A 22,132-nucleotide genomic window follows, 5' to 3' on the forward strand; every position below is an offset into this window, starting at 1 on the left:
TGTGTTTCCATGGTGCAGTAAATTGCAGCAAAATGGATTCGGAAACTTTTACAGAACCGGCTTATGTGAAGCATCTAAAGATGGAGTATAAATAGGAAATCTTTTCTATTCTTGTCAATGGGAAAATTCTTGACTGATGTCCAATTGATATACTCTTGTTTGTTAAAAAATTTGTTTTTCAGTGATTTTGTTTATTGAATGTCTCTGAAAAATCTGTTAGTTTAAATCAGCTGGACTGACGGTGATGTTAGACAGGGCTGGAGAATTGAACACACTTTGCTCTGTTGAACAAGCATATACTTTAAGCTGTCACAATGGGCTTGTTCCTGTAATTTGTCTAGAAGTTGATTGGCTTCTGAATGCATTCCACAAGTATAGCAGTCAACATGCTACACATTTCTGTACTTCTTGTCCTAAGTCGAGCCCACAAGCCTATTTATTTTTTTTTTTTCAAAATTGCTCTGACTTGTATAGTAAACTGTTTATGCAAGACTACCTAGTCTGCCAAAATACTTAGTACATTTTTTTGGTAACGTATGTATGGAAAAATAAGAAAGATTTAGACAGGACATTGTATCTAAAAATTCATGAATGCCAGATACAGAACTGCAGGTATCCCATTGTTTACATATTTAATTATTTTACACTAGAATTGAACCCAGATAGTAGCGATAAGCTTTCCACAGATAAATTCCTTGTTGAAAGAAACCATCTGACATGCATTTAATTTGTTATAGGCGTCAAGCCTTAAAATATTTTCCTTGTTGAAAACCAATGGAAAGAGGAAGTTCCATTACAATAAAATGCTTTTTCGACCAAAAAAAATTTTCACATCTCACTCTGAAATCTGCAGTCAACTCCAATTTATCTCAAATGCCATTCAAAGTGTATTTGTTTACTGCACACAGCCAATTATGAGATAAAGAAAAAAAATACACAATTTTTGTTGCAATAAAACTCCATTTTATTATAAAGTTCTTGTGTAAATGAAACAGATTTTTGAATGTTCTCGTCATTCTAAATTTTAATTGATTGTATGAAGGGTGGTACTAAATGAAAATGAAAGAATTCGAAGGGAATTTTATCTATATCACAGATAAGTAAGATTTGGGTGCAAAGTGGAACTTTTTTTTTCTTTTTTGATTTCATTATTGGGAAAAGGAGATTTTGTTTCTTATCAAGCTTGGTACATGTATAACAAGTGCAATTTGAATTGGAGTTGATTTAATTATGCTGAAGGCATATACCAATTAATATACCTCTGAAGTAGTAAAAATGTTTGGGGCAACTTGGAAAAGTAGTCATTATTAGAAAGTAAAGAATGTGTGATAATTTACTGTTAATCTGTGATGTAAGGCTTTGTTTGGTAATATGGATATAAGATGTTTTATGTCTCTTCTTTATAGGATCCAAAAGCGGATGATGGCGGTCAGTATAAAGCTACAGCTGTCAATGAATTGGGAGAATCCAATGCTACAATCACCCTTAACTTCCAAGGTAAATCTTATGTCAGGAATGAAAAGTCATATACCAAGCAATATATTTTGTCCTTTGTATAAGATTGTTCATACTACTAATTGAAAGACGACAGGTCTCCAGACCATTAACTGAGAACAGAATAAAGTCAACATTTTTAAAATTGAGATATATTTGAAATAATTTTAATAATGAAATAATATTTTTAGCTCACCTGAGCTGAAAGCTCAAGTGAGCTTTTCTGATCACATTTTGTCCGGCGTCCGTCTGTCCCTCTGTCTGTAAACTTTTCACATTTTCGACTTCTTCTCAAGAACCACTGGGCCAATTTCAACCAAACTTGCCACAAAGTATCCTTGGGTAAAGGGGATTCAAGTTTGTTCAAATGAAGGGCCATGCCCTCTTCCAAGGGGAGATAATAAGGAATTAGTGAAAAAATAATGGCATCATTTAAAAATCTTCTTCTCAAGAACCATAGGGCCAGGAAAGATGAAACTCATGTGAAAGCATCCTTAAGTAGTGTACATTCAAGTTTGTTCAAACCATTAGCCCCGGGGGTAGGGCTGGGCCACAATGGAGGATCAAAGTTTTACATAGAAATATATAGGAAAAATCTTTAAAAATCTTCTTCTCAAGAACAGCAAAGCCATGATGAGTCATATTTATATGGAAGCATCCTCAGGTAGTGTAGATTCAAGTTTGTTCAAACCATGACCCCCGGGGGTAGGGCTGGGCCACAATGGAGGATCAAAGTTTTACATAGAAATATATAGGAAAAATCTTTAAAAATCTTCTTCTCAAGAACAGCAAAGCCATGATGAGTCATATTTATATGGAAGCATCCTCAGGTAGTGCAGATTCAAGTTTGTTCAAACCATGACCCCCGGGGGTAGGGCGGGGCCACAATGGAGGATCAAAGTTTTACATAGAAATATATAGGAAAAAATCTTTAAAAATCTTTTTCTCAAGAACAGCAAAGCCATGATGAGTCATATTTATATGGAAGCATCCTCAAGTAGTGTAGATTCAAGTTTGTTCAAACCATGACCCCCGGGGGTAGGGCGGGGCCACAATGGAGGATCAAAGTTTTACATAGAAATATATAGGAAAAATCTTTAAAAATCTTCTTCTCAAGAACAGAAAAGTTATGTTTAGTCATATTGATATGGAAGCATCTTCAGGTAGTGTAGGTTCAAGTTTGTTCAAATGATGACCCCCTGGGATAGGGAGGAGCCACAATGGGGGATCAAATTTTTACAAAGGAATATATGGGAAAATTTTTTAAAAATCTTCTCAAGTACGGCAAAGCCATTTGTTATATTGACATGGAAGCATCATCAGGTAGTTTAAAATTCAAGCCAATGCGCTCAGGTGAGCGATGTGGCCCATGGGCCTTTTGTTAATTGTGTATTTGTATAAGAATATTTTACAAAATAAATCTTTCTTTTTTTTAAACTTGTGTGTGTAGAAAATAAAATCAAAGATATTTAAAATCAAAATTTTAAGTTAGGTCTGTTGTCAGTTTATGGTCTTGTGTCAGGGTTTTGTTTTACAAAAGAACTTAATACTATGTCTGAAAATTTCATGTGCTAAATTTTCATTTCAGGATTTTGTGAGATATACATGTATGAGTTTACATAACTAAATTCTTCTTATTTACACTAAAATCACAAATCAATATAAAAAATAAAATACGTACATTGCAAAAATAAATCTTTGTCTTGATCCTAAGTTCTTTTGTAATCAATTAAATGCAACCCAGGTTTTGTACACAAGAACATGTCAATATTTAATATTTACATTTGCAATTATTTTCCCCAGTCAAACTTACTGAAGAGAAAATACTGGTATGTTCAATTCTGTATGAACTTATCAAGGGGTCAGAGGTCATGGCATGACCGTATCATACAGTGAGATGATATCTTGCCTACATATTTCTGTCCCAGTGAAACTGGTTTCAGCTGAGAACTAAATTGATAGCAATGATGAAGATGAAATAATTGAAAAATATGGATATTTTTTTCTATCAACAGATGTCTATTAGATCTTCAAATGGTTTGAATAATAGTATCAAAATAGCACCTTTTTAACTCTAAATTCCTTCGAAGGTATTAAAACTGAAAAAAAACGATACCACTGCTTTTGACTTCACATTTAAAGAACTCAGAAAATAGTAAGATTATTCTCAATACCACTCATTGTTCTATCATTTTAAACAGTGATTTCCATAACTTGATTGCTAATTTAACATTAACGTTAACATTCAAATATTGAAATTAGGCAATCTTTCATGACCAAATAACTTCTTGGTCACTGCTTGTCACAACTTAGTGATACGGCAGGCCGTTCGTGTAATATTTCTATTCGAATATTCATCTCCAAATGTAAATATAAGTAATAAATAACAAGGTTAAAAAGTTCATTGAGAAATGAACTTGGTTGGTACATGATCAAATCTACTGAGAAGCCCTTTGGGCTTTATAGGATTTGATCACATGATCAACCAAGTACATTTCCCAGAGAAATTTTTAACCTTGTTATTTATGTCTTAATTATATAATCTTCTAAAATACTGAAATTATAAAGAAGAAGTGCATAATGTAGTGTTTATATATATAGACTTCCAATATAGATTATGTATGGTTGTTTTTATTTTAATTATTTTATAGGGTCTAAAATATCTTCTTTTTTCACATTAGATATAAACATCAGTGTAGGCATTCAGAGTGTAGATTCCTTGCATCTCTTTAGCTATTTAGAGATATTAACCTAAATCATTCCCTAATTCATTTTATGATCTAAAAATACTTGAGATTAGATCAAGCATCAAGATGCAGGTTGCACCATTTGATCTGAAGTTTCTGAGCTTCTCTGGTAGTTAGATTTAGCATAACCAGGTCTTTGAAATTATATTTTATCAAATTATCAAAGCATTTGTGAAGGGGAAATTTATAAAGATACACATTACCACACATTTTTTGGTATGCCTTGTAAATGTAAGTTGTCGGGAAACTGAAGTTTATTGGGACATTTTCTTCAGTGGGAGATTTATTAGGCTACATTTACAGGCAGCTGGCAACAAGATACAGTCAAGTTTTTCATAATATTTTTTCACCATCTTATCTGGGGATGACAAGAAGAGGCATTTTCCCATAAAGAATTGATACTCTTGTCAAAACTTGGCTGGAAATTCCCTGGCTGTGTTTTGTTATGTGCAGGTGTCATGGGAACTTTGGATGAGCATTTTGTACGACTATCAAATAGCCCTCAAAACAGAACTGTAGAATAATTAGACAAAACAAAACAGTTACAAGCAGCCAAAGACAACAATTAGCAAGAAGAGGAGAGGCTTGATTTACCAAGGTTAAGTGTAATTAAATGTGAACAAGAAATAAAAAAACTGAAAGTACTGGTAATACCACTTAATAGCAATAACAAAGAGTGGAGGGGGATAATGGTTATGCACAAGGATAATTAGTTGTTTTATACTAAGTACTCTGACTTGAGGATAATTGACCATAAATGCCAAAGTTTTTGCTAAAAATAGATATTCCCTGATCCCACCTGGCAAGAAGAAAAGCAACTCATCTTTTGTGAAAGTACTCGTTAAGAAAATATCTTCCATGCTTAACTTTGGAATACCTAATTCTTTTTCTGTAATACATTTTTTTTACTCTGTATTTACATCATGACTCACTTTCAGTTCGACACGGCCTGGCAGTAGCGATGATTATCGGTGAGATCTACGTAATCCTTGGTGTTGTCACTACTCAAGTGTGACCACAAACCCACAGTGTGTCCACACAAAAGTCTGCCCCATAATCATATGTTACCCAGCTTCATTAACATTCATTTCACAATATCTTCATACTAGTCCATATGTCATCCTGCTCCATATTTATAAGTAGTCTAAATTAAAAATAAGTTTCAGTTTTTATTTCATACCATTTACTTGCATTGTTGTCTACATGATACATTATACAGTAGATATAGTTTAGTACAATTGATGTCGTAATGATGTTGTAATGATATTTGTATATTTGTATACACCTGTACAATCACCTCATCTTTTTTCCAGTTTTCTTCCAGTTTCCAATCTGTCACCAAGGATATATCTCCAAATGTTCACCAATTCTAAAATCATTCCACTTTATTCCCATCTTTTATATATTGATATAAATGATTTTGTCAATTTCTACCTCCCTACATCCTATGTTTTCATCTTTCTCTTAATTTTGATATGCTCAAAAGTTTAAATATTATTTATAATTTGAATTTCAATTCTAAATTTACAACATCATTTTCATACAGATGCAAAGTTTTAAGACATCTTCCCTAAAAATAAACAATCTTACAATGCAGGTATGGATAAACCAAAAGGAACACCTCCGACCTTTAAGGAGAAACCCAAGGTCACTCAGAAGGACAAGAACCTTATCATTGAATGTAACTGTAATGCTAGTCCTAAACCGACCTTGACCTGGTACAAGGAAACACAGGTCCTGAACCAGGGCCCACGCTACAAGATGCGCTCCACAGAAAAAGGAAATGATTACACCTTTTACCTTGATATTTTGGTAAGTAAATGTATAAGAAGCAAATTTAAAAATGAAAACTATTTTTATCAGTATTTATGACACCTGTATCTATGATTTATAAGTAATAGATCCTAACTAAATATAACTGTCATTATTTTAGGAAAAAAAGCATTATTCATGATTTTAAATTCCCTATATCCCATGTGTATATTTGATTCAATCTATAAAGAAATGTCATACAAAATGCCTCTTTTTTTTTTTTTGGACAATTTTCAGAACTTCTCAGCTGCTGATAGTGGGAACTACAAGGTTATTGCTAAGAATGATGCTGGGGAAGGCACAGCCACCATAAACATCAATCTAGAACCGTAAGCATCCCAAGAAAGCTGGTGTATTCTGAATTCTTTTTTTTTTTTTTTTTGCCTTCATTATATTTTTTCTCCCAGTTTATTATCAAGAACAGTTGGTAAATTAGATGCTGTTAAATATCTTTGGATATTAATAATTTATAAGCAGCTACTTTCCTGACTCATTTCAGATCCCAATTATTGGACAAAACAAAAGATGTTAAAGTGTAGTTGATATAATTCTAATATAAATGGATGACAAAATAAATTTTGATTGTTTGTTATTGTGGAAAAGGAGGGACTGATTTTGCTTTCACAAGTATCTTCAGTACTTTAAATTGGGGTTCAAAAAGACCATTAAATATTTTTTTAAACATATGATTAGTGATATCAACTTAAGAAAACTAATTTGAGATAATCCTTGAGAATTCAACCATTGGGATACATATGATTAATGCAGTTATTTCCCCTTTGACTATTAAAGTAATCATGGTATATCAAAGGGAATTAATTTCTATATTTATGATAGTAATAGTTAGAGCTTAAACCCTTTATTGAAGCTAGAAACTGCTGGTGCTCATCTAATACTATTTGCTTTCATAACCCAGTTATCTAGACAAGCAATAAAGATTTTACTGTCTAACACTTAGCAAAGATTAATTGAATTCTTGAGAGAAAAATTAGGTCTTTTTTGTTTGATCTGTTTGATGAAGTTTTCACTAAAGTAATATCAAGATCCACATGAGGTACTGAAGCTTGATGAGTGCTGAGTGTTGCCTTGCACCAAAATTATAGAGATAAACTCAGATAAAGCAATATACATTTACCACCTTAAGCCTCATAAGGTCAAGGTCGTTTAGTTGGGCTATCATGAGAGTTATTTATGTCTGTTTAATTGCTACTTTGTTGCAACATGAATGGAAATTCTCTCTTCTTTACAAAGCAAACTGACAGGAACTTATTAAGAGATAAGCCAGGTTAAGTGCGATTAAATTGTCTTTTTCTTCTGGCAGACATTTTCTCAAGAAAATCATTCTTCCCTCATTGAAAACTTTTGTTTCTTTATAACAGTTTTAGAATAGGCAACATTATTTTGCATAAAATGACATTAAAACTTTGAGTCCAGGGTCATATGGCCATCAATCAATCTTCAATTATTTGGCTGGTACATACTTGAATATATGATTGTTAATTAATCGTGCACTTGCAGACCCAAGGAGAGCCCGCCTTCCATCAAGGACATGCCAAATGTCCGACTTCTAGACAATGGCAAGAGACTGCTCTGTGACATGAGAATCAACTCCAAGACCAAACCCACTGCCATGTGGTATTTTGGAAATTCCCCTCTCAAGTCTGGTGGTCGCTACAAGCTGGATGTGAAGGAGGAATCTCCAGGGGTTTTCCTCATCTTTTTGGAAATTGCCAATGTTAGTTTCAATCTATTTATATTTTACATCTGGACAAATATACACTTGGCTGCATATAATCTACTATTCAGATAAATCTTTAATAAGATTGAATTTGGGGGGGAAATGCAATTCTAAAAATTATTATTACATGTTTAAATTGATAGAAATGATTGATTTTCCTAGAAAATGCAGAAATTTTTCAGTGCATATGATCTCTAAAAGAAATATGGTCTTTATGTATAGACTAAGGTGTAGTTCTAATTAACAAATGATTTTGTTTTTTAGCCAACTGATGCAGACTCTGGTGATTACAAGTGTGTTATCAAGAATCCATCAGGAGAAATTACATCTACTGCTAAAATCAACATGAAAGGTAACACATTTGTATATCTAATATGTAGAAAGCAGGATAATTAGAGAGAGGGAGAGAGATAAAAATAAAAAGTGAAAAAAATTTTCATCACAGCTCTTCAACCACAAATAAAAGGTGAGGGTGCCAATTTCACACAGAAGTTGACCCCTAAAACAGTGACAGAGGGTGAAGCTCTGGATCTGATCGCCAAGGTGACTGGAACTGAACCAATCACAGCCACCTGGACAAAGGATCGTAAGCCAATCAAACCTTCCGATGGATACAAGATAACCTATGAAAAGGGCACCTGTCGGCTTTATATAGCAGATGTCAAGCCGTCTGATTCTGGTGAATTCAAGGTGGAAGTAAAGAACCAGTTTGGGTCTGCCTTCTGTTCTGCTAGTTTGGGAGTCAAAGGTCAGTACTTCTGAGTTGTCAGAAAGGGTATTTCTGAAAAGGAAGGATAAGTACGACGAGAGCCTAAATTTATCCCCATAATTTGACAAACAAAATCAAAAATCACGGTCAAAATTGTGAAAGTTTTTATTAAAAAGTCAAAATTGATGCCTGGTTTAAAATGCAGTATATTTTATTATTCATATATGAACAAAAAGATACAGACGGTTTTAAAATTTTCATTTTGGAGGATGTTTTTCTGACTTTTACATAAACTTTAGAAACTTTTGCTTTGGAAAATATTATGCAGTCATGCCTACCCATGATTTTCAAGCACAAGATAAATCTCTGAGACTCATTCTAAACATATAATTATAAAAAGGGGCCATTTTCTTGTAATTTTTATGAGTTTGTTCAGTATATATACATGGCTGTATATTAGTGTCTGCATGATGGTAAATTTTAAATTGAATTTCAGAATATGTTCATGGTATTCCATGAAGATCATTACATCTTCAATGTTACATTATTAGTAGGATGCAAAGATACTATTACTTACTAGGTTTGTTACTGACTGTCTACAGAAATATATTGGGTTTATCAATCTCATAGACAGTGAGATGGAGTCAAGCCATCTTTGAGATTGATCAACCTGATATATTTCTATAGACAGTCAGTAACAATCCTAATATAAGTGATTTATTTTCTTGGGGATCATAGAGTGAGAGACATAAACACAAGACAGGCCCATAGCAATGTTTATCAAAAAGGGAGTGGGGGAGCAGAATCTTCATCTAAATATTGGGGAAATATTTTTTTGCAATAACTTGGTACACTTTCTGACCTACCGCACAAAATGGGGGGGGGGGGGGGGGAGCACGGCGTTTGAATGATACATACAATGGAGTCTACAACAAAACACCATTCTTAAAATAGTGGGGACCCCCCCCCCCCCCCCCCAAAAAAAAAAAATTAAAAAAAAAAATTAGCAATCTTAGCCTTTTGCCATCAAGTAATCTTGATAAATCTTTCTGGCACCTTTATTTACATTTAACAAAATTGTTTCTGTTAAGATTCTAATTTACAACGTTTTTCCTATCTTGAAGTTGATCTTGTTTGAGCCAGTCTTGACACTACCATCATTTGTGATGCAGTCACAACAAATCTGCTACTCTTTTTATTTTTAATAACATCGAAGTGTAAATGCAATGCATAGGCCATATTTCCAGATATTAATTCTCAACTGTCGGACATAAGAATATGGAATATATCTTGAGTCTAAACCAATGAATGTGTGACATTCAATCTGCTCCAGAAAATAAATATACATGGATATTTTGATTTAAAAGACGTGCACTGATACATACATATATATTGGCTTTTTAATGGATATTTTGTGTTGTAATTTTATACAGCTGCACCAAAGAAACCAGAAGAAAAGAAACCAGAGGAAAAGAAACCAGAAGAAAAGAAAGTTGAGGTGACTACCAGACCACCAGATTTAAAACTTGGGAGAATCGGGTTGGGGGGTTTAAACCAATGTTCTTTCAACTAAGCTAAAATCCATTGTTTTCACAAGATCATTTGATAAAACTAAGATTGAAATAAATGCCAGGTATTTTACCATTTAGCCTTTTATTTTGTAGAAAAAAGAAGAACAACAAAAAGGTAGGCTTGTACCTTTGTACATGTAATCAGTCAATATAACACAGGATTATTGTTTAGAAATCAAAAATATATATGAACAGAGAATAAAAAAAGCCAAAACAAAAGCAAAAAAAAAGAAAAAAGCAAAAAACAAAAGAATTCATGACATATTTCTTCAGGTAAATTTAAAAAGACGAGACTTTTAGTGTAATTGAAACTACAAATTATTCTTACAACGTTACCAAGATATTGTTAGGTAGATGATAGCGGTGACTTATACCGTAGAGTTTGAATTACCACACTAGAACAGCATAGATTGCTTGGGTTATTTTTTTCTTGTGTGGAAGTCTATCATGCCTGCAAATGTCTTTAATCTTTTTTTCTTTTTTGGTTTTCTCACAAACATATTATATATTATTTTACCAGCATGTTAGTTTCAAAAAATATTATTTTGATTTGTTGAGGTTTTTCTCTCCTTTGTATTTAAACTATAGTTTAATTCAGTTTATTTATTCTGTTTTTTTATTTTTATTTATGCAATTTTTCTTTGTCTTTCTCCTTTCCTTCTTTGTACAAACAACCTGTTAAACACCTATAGTTGAAGAACGTAAGGCTCCAGTAAAGCCTAAGGAAGAACCTAAGGCTCCTGAAAAGCCTAAGGAAGAACCTAAGGCTCCAGTAAAGCCTAAGGAAGAACCTAAGGCTCCAGAAAAACCTAAGGAAGAACCTAAGGCTCCTGAAAAGCCTAAGGAAGAACCTAAGGCCCCAGAAAAGCCTAAGGAAGAACCTAAGGCTCCAGAAAAACCTAAGGAAGAGCCTAAGGCTCCAGAAAAACCTAAGGAAGAGCCTAAGGCTCCAGAAAAACCTAAAGAGGAGACTAAGCCCGAAGCCCCCAAAATTGTTATTGATGATGAAGGTAAATTTTGGTTGGTAGGGCCTTTCGAAGAGAAAATCGCTCCAAGGTTTCCCCTCACTGTTGTAGGCTTGTTGTGGGTAAGGTGTCCCTGCCCCCTTCATGTTGTGGTCCATCATTCTATGTACAGTCATGTCAATTATTTTCCATGTAAATGATGTCATTTGTCAACAGCCAATAAGAATTCACCAAGGCAAATAAAACCATACCAGAAGAAACCTACCACCATATTGGAAGAGGGTAAGTCTCAAAATAGCTTAAAGTCAACAGGGTGACAAGATTTTTTTTTTAATTGATGTTGTTCACTATGATGTACACTGTCTCTCTGTGCTGTGTCTTGTTTACATTGTATAAGACATGTGGTGGACACTGAAATATTCACAAAAAGAAATGTACTTTTTCTTTTTTTCATTTCTTTCCTCAATCAAGAAATGAATGAGAAATTACAGAACATGAATATTTTTTCACAGAAATGGAGTTTTTCAGAATGCCAGCCATGTCAATTGCCATGGTACTTCATCATAGACACTACATTTATATACTAACAAAGCAAAGACTGATAGCAAAATCTGTCATATTCACCCTGTTGACTAGCATGAAATGTGTATAAACTGTAAATAAATGTAACACTCATGTATACACTGCTTGTTATATCAATACTGAAAAATGAATGTCACTCTTACTTAAATACTGTCTAGTACATGTATCAATGTAGTCTGTACTAAGGGAAATAACTCTTGCACATTACTATAGATGTGTTTCAGCACTGCAGTACTGCCAAAAGCAGAAAATAAAGCAAGGTGTAACTTGTGTTCATTTCTAACTTAAACATTTAAGCTTCTTTTGTATATATTTTCTTTCTTTTGTACACAGCATACATTCTTGAATGTATTTATAGAATTATTTATAGTTTACTAATTTCATGTAGTTGGAAGAATGTGTAACATATCACAATTATTTATTTTTAAAAGTGTCTGCTAGAATTAATTTTCATAAATTTGAAATCAGTCCAGGTCTTTTTTTTCTTTTCTTTTTTTTTTTTCAAGTATACAGAAGTTATTATATATTTTATAGTTAATGTATAAAAAATGGAACCCACACAGTAGTGAAAGCATTTATATTTTGATCTGCAATATTATCATATATCTAAACATATCTTTGCACAGTAATCTCCATAAATTTATGTCACAAACAATTTAAAAAATTATATACAACATAAATGTCTTTCTATTAATCACACGTGCACACTAAAAGTAAGTTATTTCAATGTCATTTGTTTAATGTTGATATAACAGCAGTTTTTTATATACATGATGTGATGTAAAAAAAAAATTAGCTGACATAGAATTTTGGTTCCTAAGACGAGGTCCATGGCATAGTGGACTCGGAGGAAGATGGATACGAAGCGGATGATGATAAACCCGATATTCCGCTCATCATCACAAATGACGGTAGGTGTAGAGGAAAACAAAAATTACGACTCAATGTTGTGCAGCTTCCGTGGAATTTAATCATTCTGTTGTGGATCGCTTGGTACTCAATCATGCTTCAGTTTTATTTCATGAGAAAAGGAATGCAATATGAATTTAGTTCTGTTAAAACAAAGTCTTAAGTATCTCACTAAAAACCATACTATAAAAGATGGCCGAGGCAAGGTAAGTATCCATTTTTTTATTTTACAATTTATTTTAGGTATAGGTGTTGTGTTTTTGATAATTGCTGATATAGTAAAATTCCTGTAGTTTGTAAAGTATCCCTACCTGCATTTATAAATGTTGTTGCATGATATATTACTTTATAAAACCTGTCCCACATCGATACAAATTAATAAATTTTTATTTTATATTGTATTTTGTTTCTGTTCTTTTTACCCCCCACAATTTTTTGTACATTTCCTCTAATATATATATTAACATTTGTATTTGATATTTGTCTTTGACAATACAAAGTTTTAAGTTTTTTTCTCTTGTTTTCTTTGTAGAAGGAACACCTGAAAAGGCAAGTTCAATTCTATCTATTTATCGAACATTGAATTTTTATGACCAATAAAAACTCCAATAATCTAAATGTTTTTCACATCGGTCTAACAATTTCAATGTTGACTGATCTATCAGTTCAACATAAGAATTGTTATACTGCAATGTCACAGCTATGTCACACATTATTATCAGTCATTCAATATCGGCCACATGTAAACAGCAAAAGTTTAGAACTGCAAGAGTTGCTGTATGCTATTTGAAAGATGGCATCACAGTTTCCTTCAGATTTACAAAAGAACAAGTTTATGAAATATTTATTATGCTCTATATTTACAATAAATTTCTATTGAAATGTATGGCTTTATGTGTTTAAAAGTGCTGAATAGAGAATTTTTTAACCTATTCTAAAACTTATCATGGAATGAAATTGATATTTTTTTTTACAGAATGGGGAATATGAAACACAAGGACCCAAGAGAATTGTGGTAAAAAAGAAACAAGGTGCAGAACCTCCTAAAAAGATTGAAGGACCAACTCACAAATTCAAAGGGAAGCCCTCCAATCAGAGTGTGGAAGAAGGTAGGTGGATCAAAGATTTTAGTATACTGTGCAAAAGAGATTTTAGTATACTGTGCAAAAGAGAAAAAAAGTTGAAGTATTATGTAAGAAATAAGAAACAAGTAGCATTTTCAATTTAATATATACCTTACCTTGTGACCCTTTCATGGTAAATGTACTTTAAGATTTCTATTTCAACCATTTTCCCAAATACAAGTACACTTCAATATGAAAGAAGTGTAAATTAATTATCTAAATTATTAATTGATATGCAGGAAATGACATTTCGTGTAAGTTGGACATTGAAGTTCTGCCTGATGCCCCTGCTCCCGAAGTCCGCTATCTTCGAGGAGGCCGAGAACTAAAGAACGACAGTCGTACCAAGATCGTCACCAAGGGAGACAAGAGTTCCATCCAAATCAGACGATCACGATTCACAGACGAGGCCAAGTATACGGCTATTTTGGAACAGGATGGAGTTCCAGTTGATGAGGCAACTTGGAGCGTGTTTGTCAAAGGTAAAGGTGTTTTATTCTATTGTTCTTATCAGCTGGCTTGTAATTCATGTACATGTAAAGTCTGTATTTTTCTGCTTTCTGATTATCACTTTGATCAGAGTCAATGATATCCTGGTATATTTTGAAACCTACCTTACAATACTTTTTCCTTGTAATTTCAGATCCCAAAGACTCCCAGCTGGATTACAGAAATTTATTGAAACACAGGTTTAATATATGATCATTTACTTGTTAGAAGTATCTTTTATCTGAAATAATCATTACTCTGTAAGATTTAACATGATGAAAAAAAAAGTTTCCAATCCATTCTAGCCAAAACTGAATGAAGTCAGTGGATTAAAAATATCTTAAATGTTTTAATTACAGCTTCCTAAAATTTTTTTGATGTGAGAAACTAAATCTGCTTTAAATTATTCCACAGAGATCACAAGAAAAATGAAAAGGAAGAGGAAGACATTGACTGGGGATCACTTAAACCAGGTACAAACATTTTGTATTTTTTGTTACATGTGTTAGATATATAATATCTAGAAGAAAATTCACAGCTTATTTTTATTGCGAGACAAAAAGTCTTTATTGCACTGAAGCTGAATAAACATTACAGCTGGCTTACAACTAAAAATGTGTTTCTTTAAAATTTTCAAGCCAAGCAGTTTTATGAAAGCTGTTTTTGTTGTGATTAAGACCAATTTAAAATGAATCATCTTGTTTTAAAAAAAAATAATTTAATAATACCATCTGTGCTTATCATGCTGTAAGTACTTGCCAATTCCAATGCTAAAGCAATATTTCTGCCGTACTTTGGTTGCCATATGTCATATAATTAATTTTAATTTCAGATGGGCCGAGTATGTCTTTATGCGGAAAATAAGTGCTGTTCATTTTTGCATTGCGCTGTAACAAACTGCAAATCAATATTTTGTGCGCTAGCCTTTAGTATTTATATACAATATAATGGGTGCATAGCATAGTAGACTAAGCATATTCACATGTAGCATTCTTTGTGCGCTGTTGTTCTTATGCGACTTCTCTGGACAGGGTACTCCAAATTCTCAACCAAAAAAATACCATAATTTTTTTTAATGCAGATTTCAAAGAACATCCTTTTCATTGAAATAAGTGCCCATCTTGTCAGGCTATTGCTGTCATGAATTTGTTGTACCCTAGTTCTTCTATCTTTCTGTCTTTTTAATCCATTAGCTTTTGTGCTGTTAATCTCTTGGCCAGGCCAAATATATCTATCTTTATACTCTTTGTAAAGTTTTTCTTCTTCTTTTTTCCTTTTTATTAAACAAATATTAAATGTTTATATATTTACTCAGGATATGTAGTTTGATGTTGCAAAAATTTGATTGAATATACGTTGATTTCATAAAAAAAAATATAAAATATTATAGGCATAGTCTTTTGATGTGTTTTTTACTGGGACATTTGGTAGTTGGCACCGCTGAATTTGGTTTTTCTTTAATTATTCTTAAGATTTTAGTTAGGAGTGAGTGGTGTAGATACCATTAGTCATTTAGGACAAAAGTACATATAGAATGATCTGATTTAAAGTATTGAATCTTGACAGCATATATAGCGAAAACTTTGATAGGCCATTTTCACCTATTAAAAATTGAATTGATCGAGATTTGTAAATCAGTATAAAATAATTTCATATTTTACATTTTTAAAAGTCAACTTTTCTAAAGAAATGAAAAAAAAAATTACTTGAGATTTTCTTAATGACACACAGCCTTGGCTTTTCATTAAATAAATCAATATTGTAAGGAGCAGTATTCTAATTTTATTTTGTAATTATCTAGGCAGTAATCAACAAAACCCTTCTCTTCAGTCAAAACCCCAAACCACGGGTTTGTATCAGGATGGTTGTTTTGGAGATAGAAATTTTCTTTTTGTTAATGTGTGGGTTTGATTGTGTGGTTTCAAGTAAAGCCAGGTAGAAAGACAATCAGGGATTTATATACAGAATAATGAGCTTGAATTTCTAGGTAACATTGAACAAGCAGACTCCGTATTTTATAATTTCAGATGTTGTAAATCATAAATCTTATACAAGAAACACAATTTTTTCCATTGGTAAGGTGACAATCTATAGGAAATGAAATATAACTTATTTTTCTTGTGCATAAATTTTACTGAAAATATACATATATTGATAATTATAATATTTTAGTATCAATATGTATCAGTATTAATCTATATATGTCTCGAGTACAATGCTTATGTGACATAGGCTTTGTGTTTATGTCTGTTATGGATTTCAAGAACAAATTGAATGACAAAGAAAATTGCTCAGTAGATTATTATATGAATGCTTCAAACTATTTGATATAATATGTACTTAGAAAATTCAAGCTCCTTGCTAAATCAGTGTGTTGATGTATACCAGGTAGTTCATTTTATTTTCCAGCGGGTAATATAGGTGTTTATTATGTAGAGTAGAAAATTTTTTTGCAAAACTTAATTGAGCAAAAAGTTTGTAAATTGTTGAAAATTCTAGTCTTGGGAATCCTTTTCTCTATGTTAATTGTGTTCATTTTATTAGGTTTGCAGTGACTGTATTCTTAATTTCACTTATTTTAGATAAGCTTACAAAGTCCTAGATTATGGTAGTTGTATAGTTTCAACCAAACATTTTTGACAACTTTATTCTGTAAAAAAGGTAGAAATTCTTGTGATTATCTTCGTGCTAGCACTTAAGATTTCATCACAAGTTGTCAGATATGTTCCATAGACATTAGTGTACATGTATTTATTTCTATCTACCCTGCATATTTTTGTACTTAGTTAGACATGTTATACCTTGGAACTCATGTTAAATTTCAGACACGTAATTTCTATAAATAGTATGTAAAGTTAAATGAAATCTGCACATCCACTGTGGTGTTTGTTCACACTTTCCCCCTATCCACACATGTAATATGGTAAAATTCCTATGTTGTCTGTGCAATTTTCCCTTTACAAAATCATTTTTAAAACATTTAGCAGCATTTCAAGAGTATTTTAAGGAAAAGAAGTAGTAGTTTTAGTGTCTTTGTGGTTATAATTTGGTTGAAATGATATTTTACAGTGGATAAGAAAGGGCGACGCCCATCAGAGATAGAAATGATGAAAAAACAGCTGAAGAAGGTGCCAGGAAGTGACAGTGAAGATGAAAAGGTGAATTTCTCTGTCATGTTACATGTAGCTTGTAGAACATGGAGTTTTCAAGAAGCTATTTTCTAGAATCAGGTTCATGACGGTACAGTAGAGGAAGTCTTTGAAGTACAGTATTTGATTTTTCAAATACCAGTACTGTTAAGCAATATGAATTGAGCTTCAGGCAGATATAGTAATGTTGTAGTAATGATTTAAGGTAAACCCCAGCAACACAGATCAAGGACCAACAATTTTTCAGAGACTATTTTAAATTGAACCTTTTAATGAGCAATTAAAATCTTTTTCATAGACTTGCAAAAAAAAAAAGCATTAGTTTGTACATAAATTATTCTGTTACAGTTGCGTTCATCTAGTGGCAATGCTGTTATTTATGAGGAAGACGAGGTATATTTAAAGTCCCTTTAACAAATTCATTAATCCTTTTTAATCTTGAGATTATTCCTAGATGCTTCCACTTCACTTTGAACACTTGAAGCTGCACCCTAGAGAGTAACAACTTATCCATTGGCCACAATGTTACAGAGGCTGCACAAATTTCTATCAAAATTATTTTGTTGTTTTTAGAAGCAACCTTTAATTTTTACATTCAGTTGTTTAACAAGTTCATATTGAACATACATGTAAAAATCATCTTGCCATTGCACCATAGAACTAATTATATGACATTGTTTTGCCAAAAGTTACATTATTAACAGTTTGAATATCACATCATACCCCATATTTATCAACAGCCCCAGGACAGACTTGCAGAATGCTGAATTGTTTCTTAGGAAGTCATATTGCTGGTTTTATTGTTATTAATGTAGAATAGTTAATTATTTGTTAATTGAATTATCAGTGCCCCAGTAGAGGGCCTTCCAGAAGAGGTTCCCTGATCTCGGATGATCAGCCGTATTACCCCTCCTCACGCAAAGATATGTCACAACGCCGCTGGTCCAATGCCTCAACAGATTCACAAGGAGACCCTTTTCATGTTGTTTTAAAACACAGAAAAACTGTTGATAAGGCAGGTCTTGTGTGACTGCATCCAGTGCCCTCGTGTGGGTGTGGTAGAGAAGTTGAGATCACAATAATTCTCTATTGTTTCTACTACACGAGACTGCCTTTTAGAGGATTTTTGCAGTGAAAGTCAAAACAATTTGGCAAGACTGATTAGATGTTAGGGAGTGAACGTTTTATTTTTGCTTCTGCTTACCAATCAATGCTGGTAGTGTAGTCTACAATGTTGCTTCATCAGTTGAAAAAATAAGTGTCATATTAGTTAGTAATACACGTATGATATGCTTTCATGTTATAGGTAGATCTTCTGGTTTCTGGTTTTTAGACTGTATAAATAAGCTAAGTAATATGCCATTTCCTTTAAAATGGTTGAAAAAATGCTGTCTAAAGACCAGACGTGAGGATGTACGTACCATTAGAGTAAATGCTTCTCCCCTTAGCTGTAGTTATAGGAGTGTGTTAAGTTTGTCTGTGTGTGTGTTTTCATTAGGATAAAGGAAGTAGGAGACAGTCGGTTGAAACACTCGATATTCCAATTAAAAAACCATCAGCTGACAAACTGGAGGCTATAGACCAAAAACGTAGATCCTCAATGAATCAGCGCAGAGCCTCTTTGGTAGAGCTCATTCCTGACTGGCCAACTCTTCAGCATAGGGAGGTCAAAAAAGAGGTATCAGACATGTGCGCTATATCCTTAACAAAATATGTAACCTTTAGCTTATAATGCTTTCTTAACTTTTTTAAGACTTCTCTATCCTTCACTTATGCCTGAGCAAAACACCAGTTTTTAAAGTTATATTTCCTTCAACCTTCTTTTATTTCAATGTTTATTTTCAGCAAGTTCCTATTCCAATACTACTTTTTTCAAGATCATACACTTGCTTGAAAAAAATGAAACACATGCTTTTTTTCTCTGCACAAACTCTCTTTTGAAGATTTTTTTAGTCTTGAAAACTTCTTTGGTAGAAAACTGATTTATTTTAATCAACGGTTAAATGATACTCTGCACTTGCTTCGAAAGACTTAGAATTTCAGCCACTTTACAAGGTACTGTAAACTGAGATGTTTTCTTTAGGATAGAAGCATGGTTTGCAGGTTTCTTAGCTTTAGTGAAAGTGTGGACTAAATCTTAAGGCCAACAATAAAAAGAAAAGATCTGTGTGATTTATTCCAGTGGACCTGTAAAAATTACCTCTACCTGATCTTTTTTTAAGAACTTTAATTTCTTTTTTTTTGGGGGGGGGGGGGGGGGTCTGCAAAAATACAGATTGCCTCTATCATTTTTAAAATTTGGTTTATCATCTGTCTAAGATGCTTTTAAGATTGAAAGAAGCAATAAATCTGTCTAGTTGTCAGGTGTATAATGAAAACATCAGTAAATTTTTTTTTAAGACTTAGATTTTTTTATGTTTATCAATGTGTTAGATATTAAAAAAAAAAAGCCCTACCTACCTACCCAACTTGAAAAATGCAGGTCGGAATACAATAATTTTTTTTAATGATGGCCTATAACAATGAAAAAAAATCTTTTATCTTTCTTCTTCAGTTATTTATAAATATTAGAAGACATTTTGTCTACAGATTCAATCTATTTAAAGAGAAAGCAAAGTATAGAAGTTGTTATTTTTATGATTTTAAATTATTCTTTTACTTAAAAATAAAAGAGAGATAATTGAATGTTCTGTATGAAAAAGAAAACCTTATGAAAACGTAAAGTTCTTGAATGGTAATATATGTTTGTTATTATTTAGGAACCAGACAAGTTTATACAAGATCTGCAGGACATGAAAATCAAGGAAGGCACGAAGGAATGTGTATTCCAGTGTGAATTCTGTAAACCCAATGCCAAAATCAAATGGTTCAAAAACAAACTGGAAATTTTCAGTGGTCACAAATATCACTTCAAAAACGAGGGCAACATCTATAAACTTATACTTAATAATGTCAAACTGGAAGATGGAGGAAAGTACACATTGGAATGTAATGGTGTCAAAACATCCGCTTGGTTGTATGTAGAAGGTAGGTAATCAAAGTTAAGGGAGATAATCATGTATGTGAATTTAATCCCTGGGAAATGTATGGAAAATTATGTCCAGCGATATTTGCACAATATGAAAGCAGCGCTTGATACTGCTCCAGTGCCCCCCGCGCCCCAAATTCCCAGCCCCTTCCCTGGCCTCCCGTTATAGTCACTCTTCACTACAATTTCAGGTAAATTCAACCAGAACTTCTATTTCTTCTATACTCTTTTTTTCCTCTCTGGTTGGTTTTGCATAATTATTATATTATGTATCTACTGCATGATACATATTTATGTGCATGAATTGCTTTAGAGAATACATCTTTTTAATGAGATGCATTGATTTCTTTAGCTGCGCTAGTATAAACAGGGCAGTCCTTAGCAGCGTTTTTAGAAAAACTTGCTTGTGAATACTAGAAATAGTCTCATTATTTAGGCAAATATGAGGAATAAATAAACTCTGAAAAATCTCCTCAAATAATATCTTGAGATTTTTCTGCCTATAGTTTTGAATTGTTGCATTTAAATGAGTTTTCTTTAAAGTTAAGAAATTGATTTAAAATTTTTCTGGAAAAGTAAGTGTTCAATTATATTATTAAATGAATATCCACCTAACAGTGGAATATACATGGTGTGTTTTAGTTGCAACAATTAATGCTAACAGCAGAATTTTCTGGGATATTTTCTTTCTGGCTAGTGTTTTGATTCCATTTTACATATTGTTGCAGCCAAGGAACCTGAGTACTTTTTCACCCAGAAATTACCTGAGAAATACTCTGTCACCAGAAGAAAAGAAGCTGTCCTAGAATGCTTCATCTCTGACCCAAGGGCAAAGGTCAAATGGTACCGTAATGGAGAACATATTGATGTAAGTATAATTCTAAAAATAGTACACTGGCACCTGAATCTTTTTATATGGTTAGATATATATTTGACTTTGTATCTTATTATCTATATTTATTATTTTCTGAAAGCTTCTTTGGACATCAGGTAAAAAGAGTGTAGGATTGACTAGATATTTCTTAAGAACTGATTTAGAGTTAATGAACAGTTTGTAAAATTATGATATCAGATAAAGCGTTTTTTGGAAGATTTGTACAGAGTCTTCATGTACTTTCATTGTATAAATGTAGAGAAAAATAATTAAAGAAAATCCTGATAAGGTAAGAAAAGTCACAAAATGCACTCCCTCTCAAAGTAAACTAAGAGCTTTCTCATTAATAGACACTGCACAAAACTCTAAAAATAACAATCTCTTTGTAAGTTACAAACGTGCCTCTTTTGCACCAATCTATTCACATCTTGATGCTTGGTGAATCTTTTCTCATTTTATCTTGAATATTTGATATTTAGTGAAATGTTTTTCCAAGCATCAGATGGGTAGGTTGCCTTCTTATACCATTTCCTTTTAATACAATTCAAAATATTTCAAGCACTTTAATATAAGAACCTTATGACTTCTTTTACAGTTCACATAGACATATAAATGTATAATTAAGCCTTCATACCCAGCACTGTTTAAGTACATGTTCTTGTATCAGCTAACAGTTTATCTCCCACTTCTGTTCTACTTATTTTTGTTTATTTACTGCACAGGTGCAGGTTACCCCTCCCTAAATTGTTGTAGTCAAGTTCCTTAAGATTTACGGTAATATAATTGTACGTCTGTTATCAGATCCTCATTGAAATCTCTCAGCCACACCAAATATTCCACAGTGAATTAATATTTTGTCTTATTTTTGTAATTCTGTTTACAAGAAACATGCATTTTCTTTCAAAGATGTTTTTTTCAACTGTTTTTATTATATGATCTAT

General features: G+C 32.6%; 1 protein-coding gene across 10 annotated transcripts in view; it reads left to right on the top strand.

Moving 5' to 3' along the window:
- LOC133175862 (twitchin-like) overlaps positions 1-22,132 on the top strand; it is a 79,320-nt gene that overhangs the window by 19,833 nt on the left and 37,355 nt on the right. For 4 of the 10 annotated variants that reach the window (XM_061310993.1, XM_061310998.1, XM_061310996.1 and 1 more), the window contains exons 9-28: positions 1,407-1,497; positions 5,180-5,212; positions 5,839-6,053; positions 6,291-6,382; positions 7,572-7,788; positions 8,056-8,143; positions 8,237-8,539; positions 9,934-9,998; positions 10,165-10,186; positions 10,764-11,081; positions 13,060-13,076; positions 13,504-13,636; positions 13,891-14,133; positions 14,295-14,340; positions 14,555-14,613; positions 15,942-15,989; positions 17,210-17,298; positions 18,788-18,967; positions 20,049-20,316; positions 21,046-21,185. In XM_061310993.1, the coding sequence (XP_061166977.1) occupies positions 1,407-1,497; positions 5,180-5,212; positions 5,839-6,053; positions 6,291-6,382; positions 7,572-7,788; positions 8,056-8,143; positions 8,237-8,539; positions 9,934-9,998; positions 10,165-10,186; positions 10,764-11,081; positions 13,060-13,076; positions 13,504-13,636; positions 13,891-14,133; positions 14,295-14,340; positions 14,555-14,613; positions 15,942-15,989; positions 17,210-17,298; positions 18,788-18,967; positions 20,049-20,316; positions 21,046-21,185 (2,667 nt within the window). Of the gene's footprint in view, positions 1-1,406; positions 1,498-5,179; positions 5,213-5,838; positions 6,054-6,290; positions 6,383-7,571; positions 7,789-8,055; positions 8,144-8,236; positions 8,540-9,933; positions 9,999-10,164; positions 10,195-10,763; positions 11,082-13,059; positions 13,077-13,503; positions 13,637-13,890; positions 14,134-14,294; positions 14,341-14,554; positions 14,614-15,941; positions 15,990-17,209; positions 17,299-18,787; positions 18,968-20,048; positions 20,317-21,045; positions 21,186-22,132 lie in introns of all 10 variants that reach the window. The other 6 variants (XM_061310997.1, XM_061310999.1, XM_061311000.1 and 3 more) reach the window with 5 other exon arrangements.

Source organism: Saccostrea echinata, unplaced genomic scaffold (genome assembly GCF_033153115.1).
Source record: "Saccostrea echinata isolate AGI-Se365-2 ecotype Australia unplaced genomic scaffold, CSIRO_AGI_Sech_v1 ptg000064l, whole genome shotgun sequence".
NCBI classification, from domain to species: Eukaryota; Metazoa; Mollusca; class Bivalvia; order Ostreida; family Ostreidae; genus Saccostrea; species Saccostrea echinata.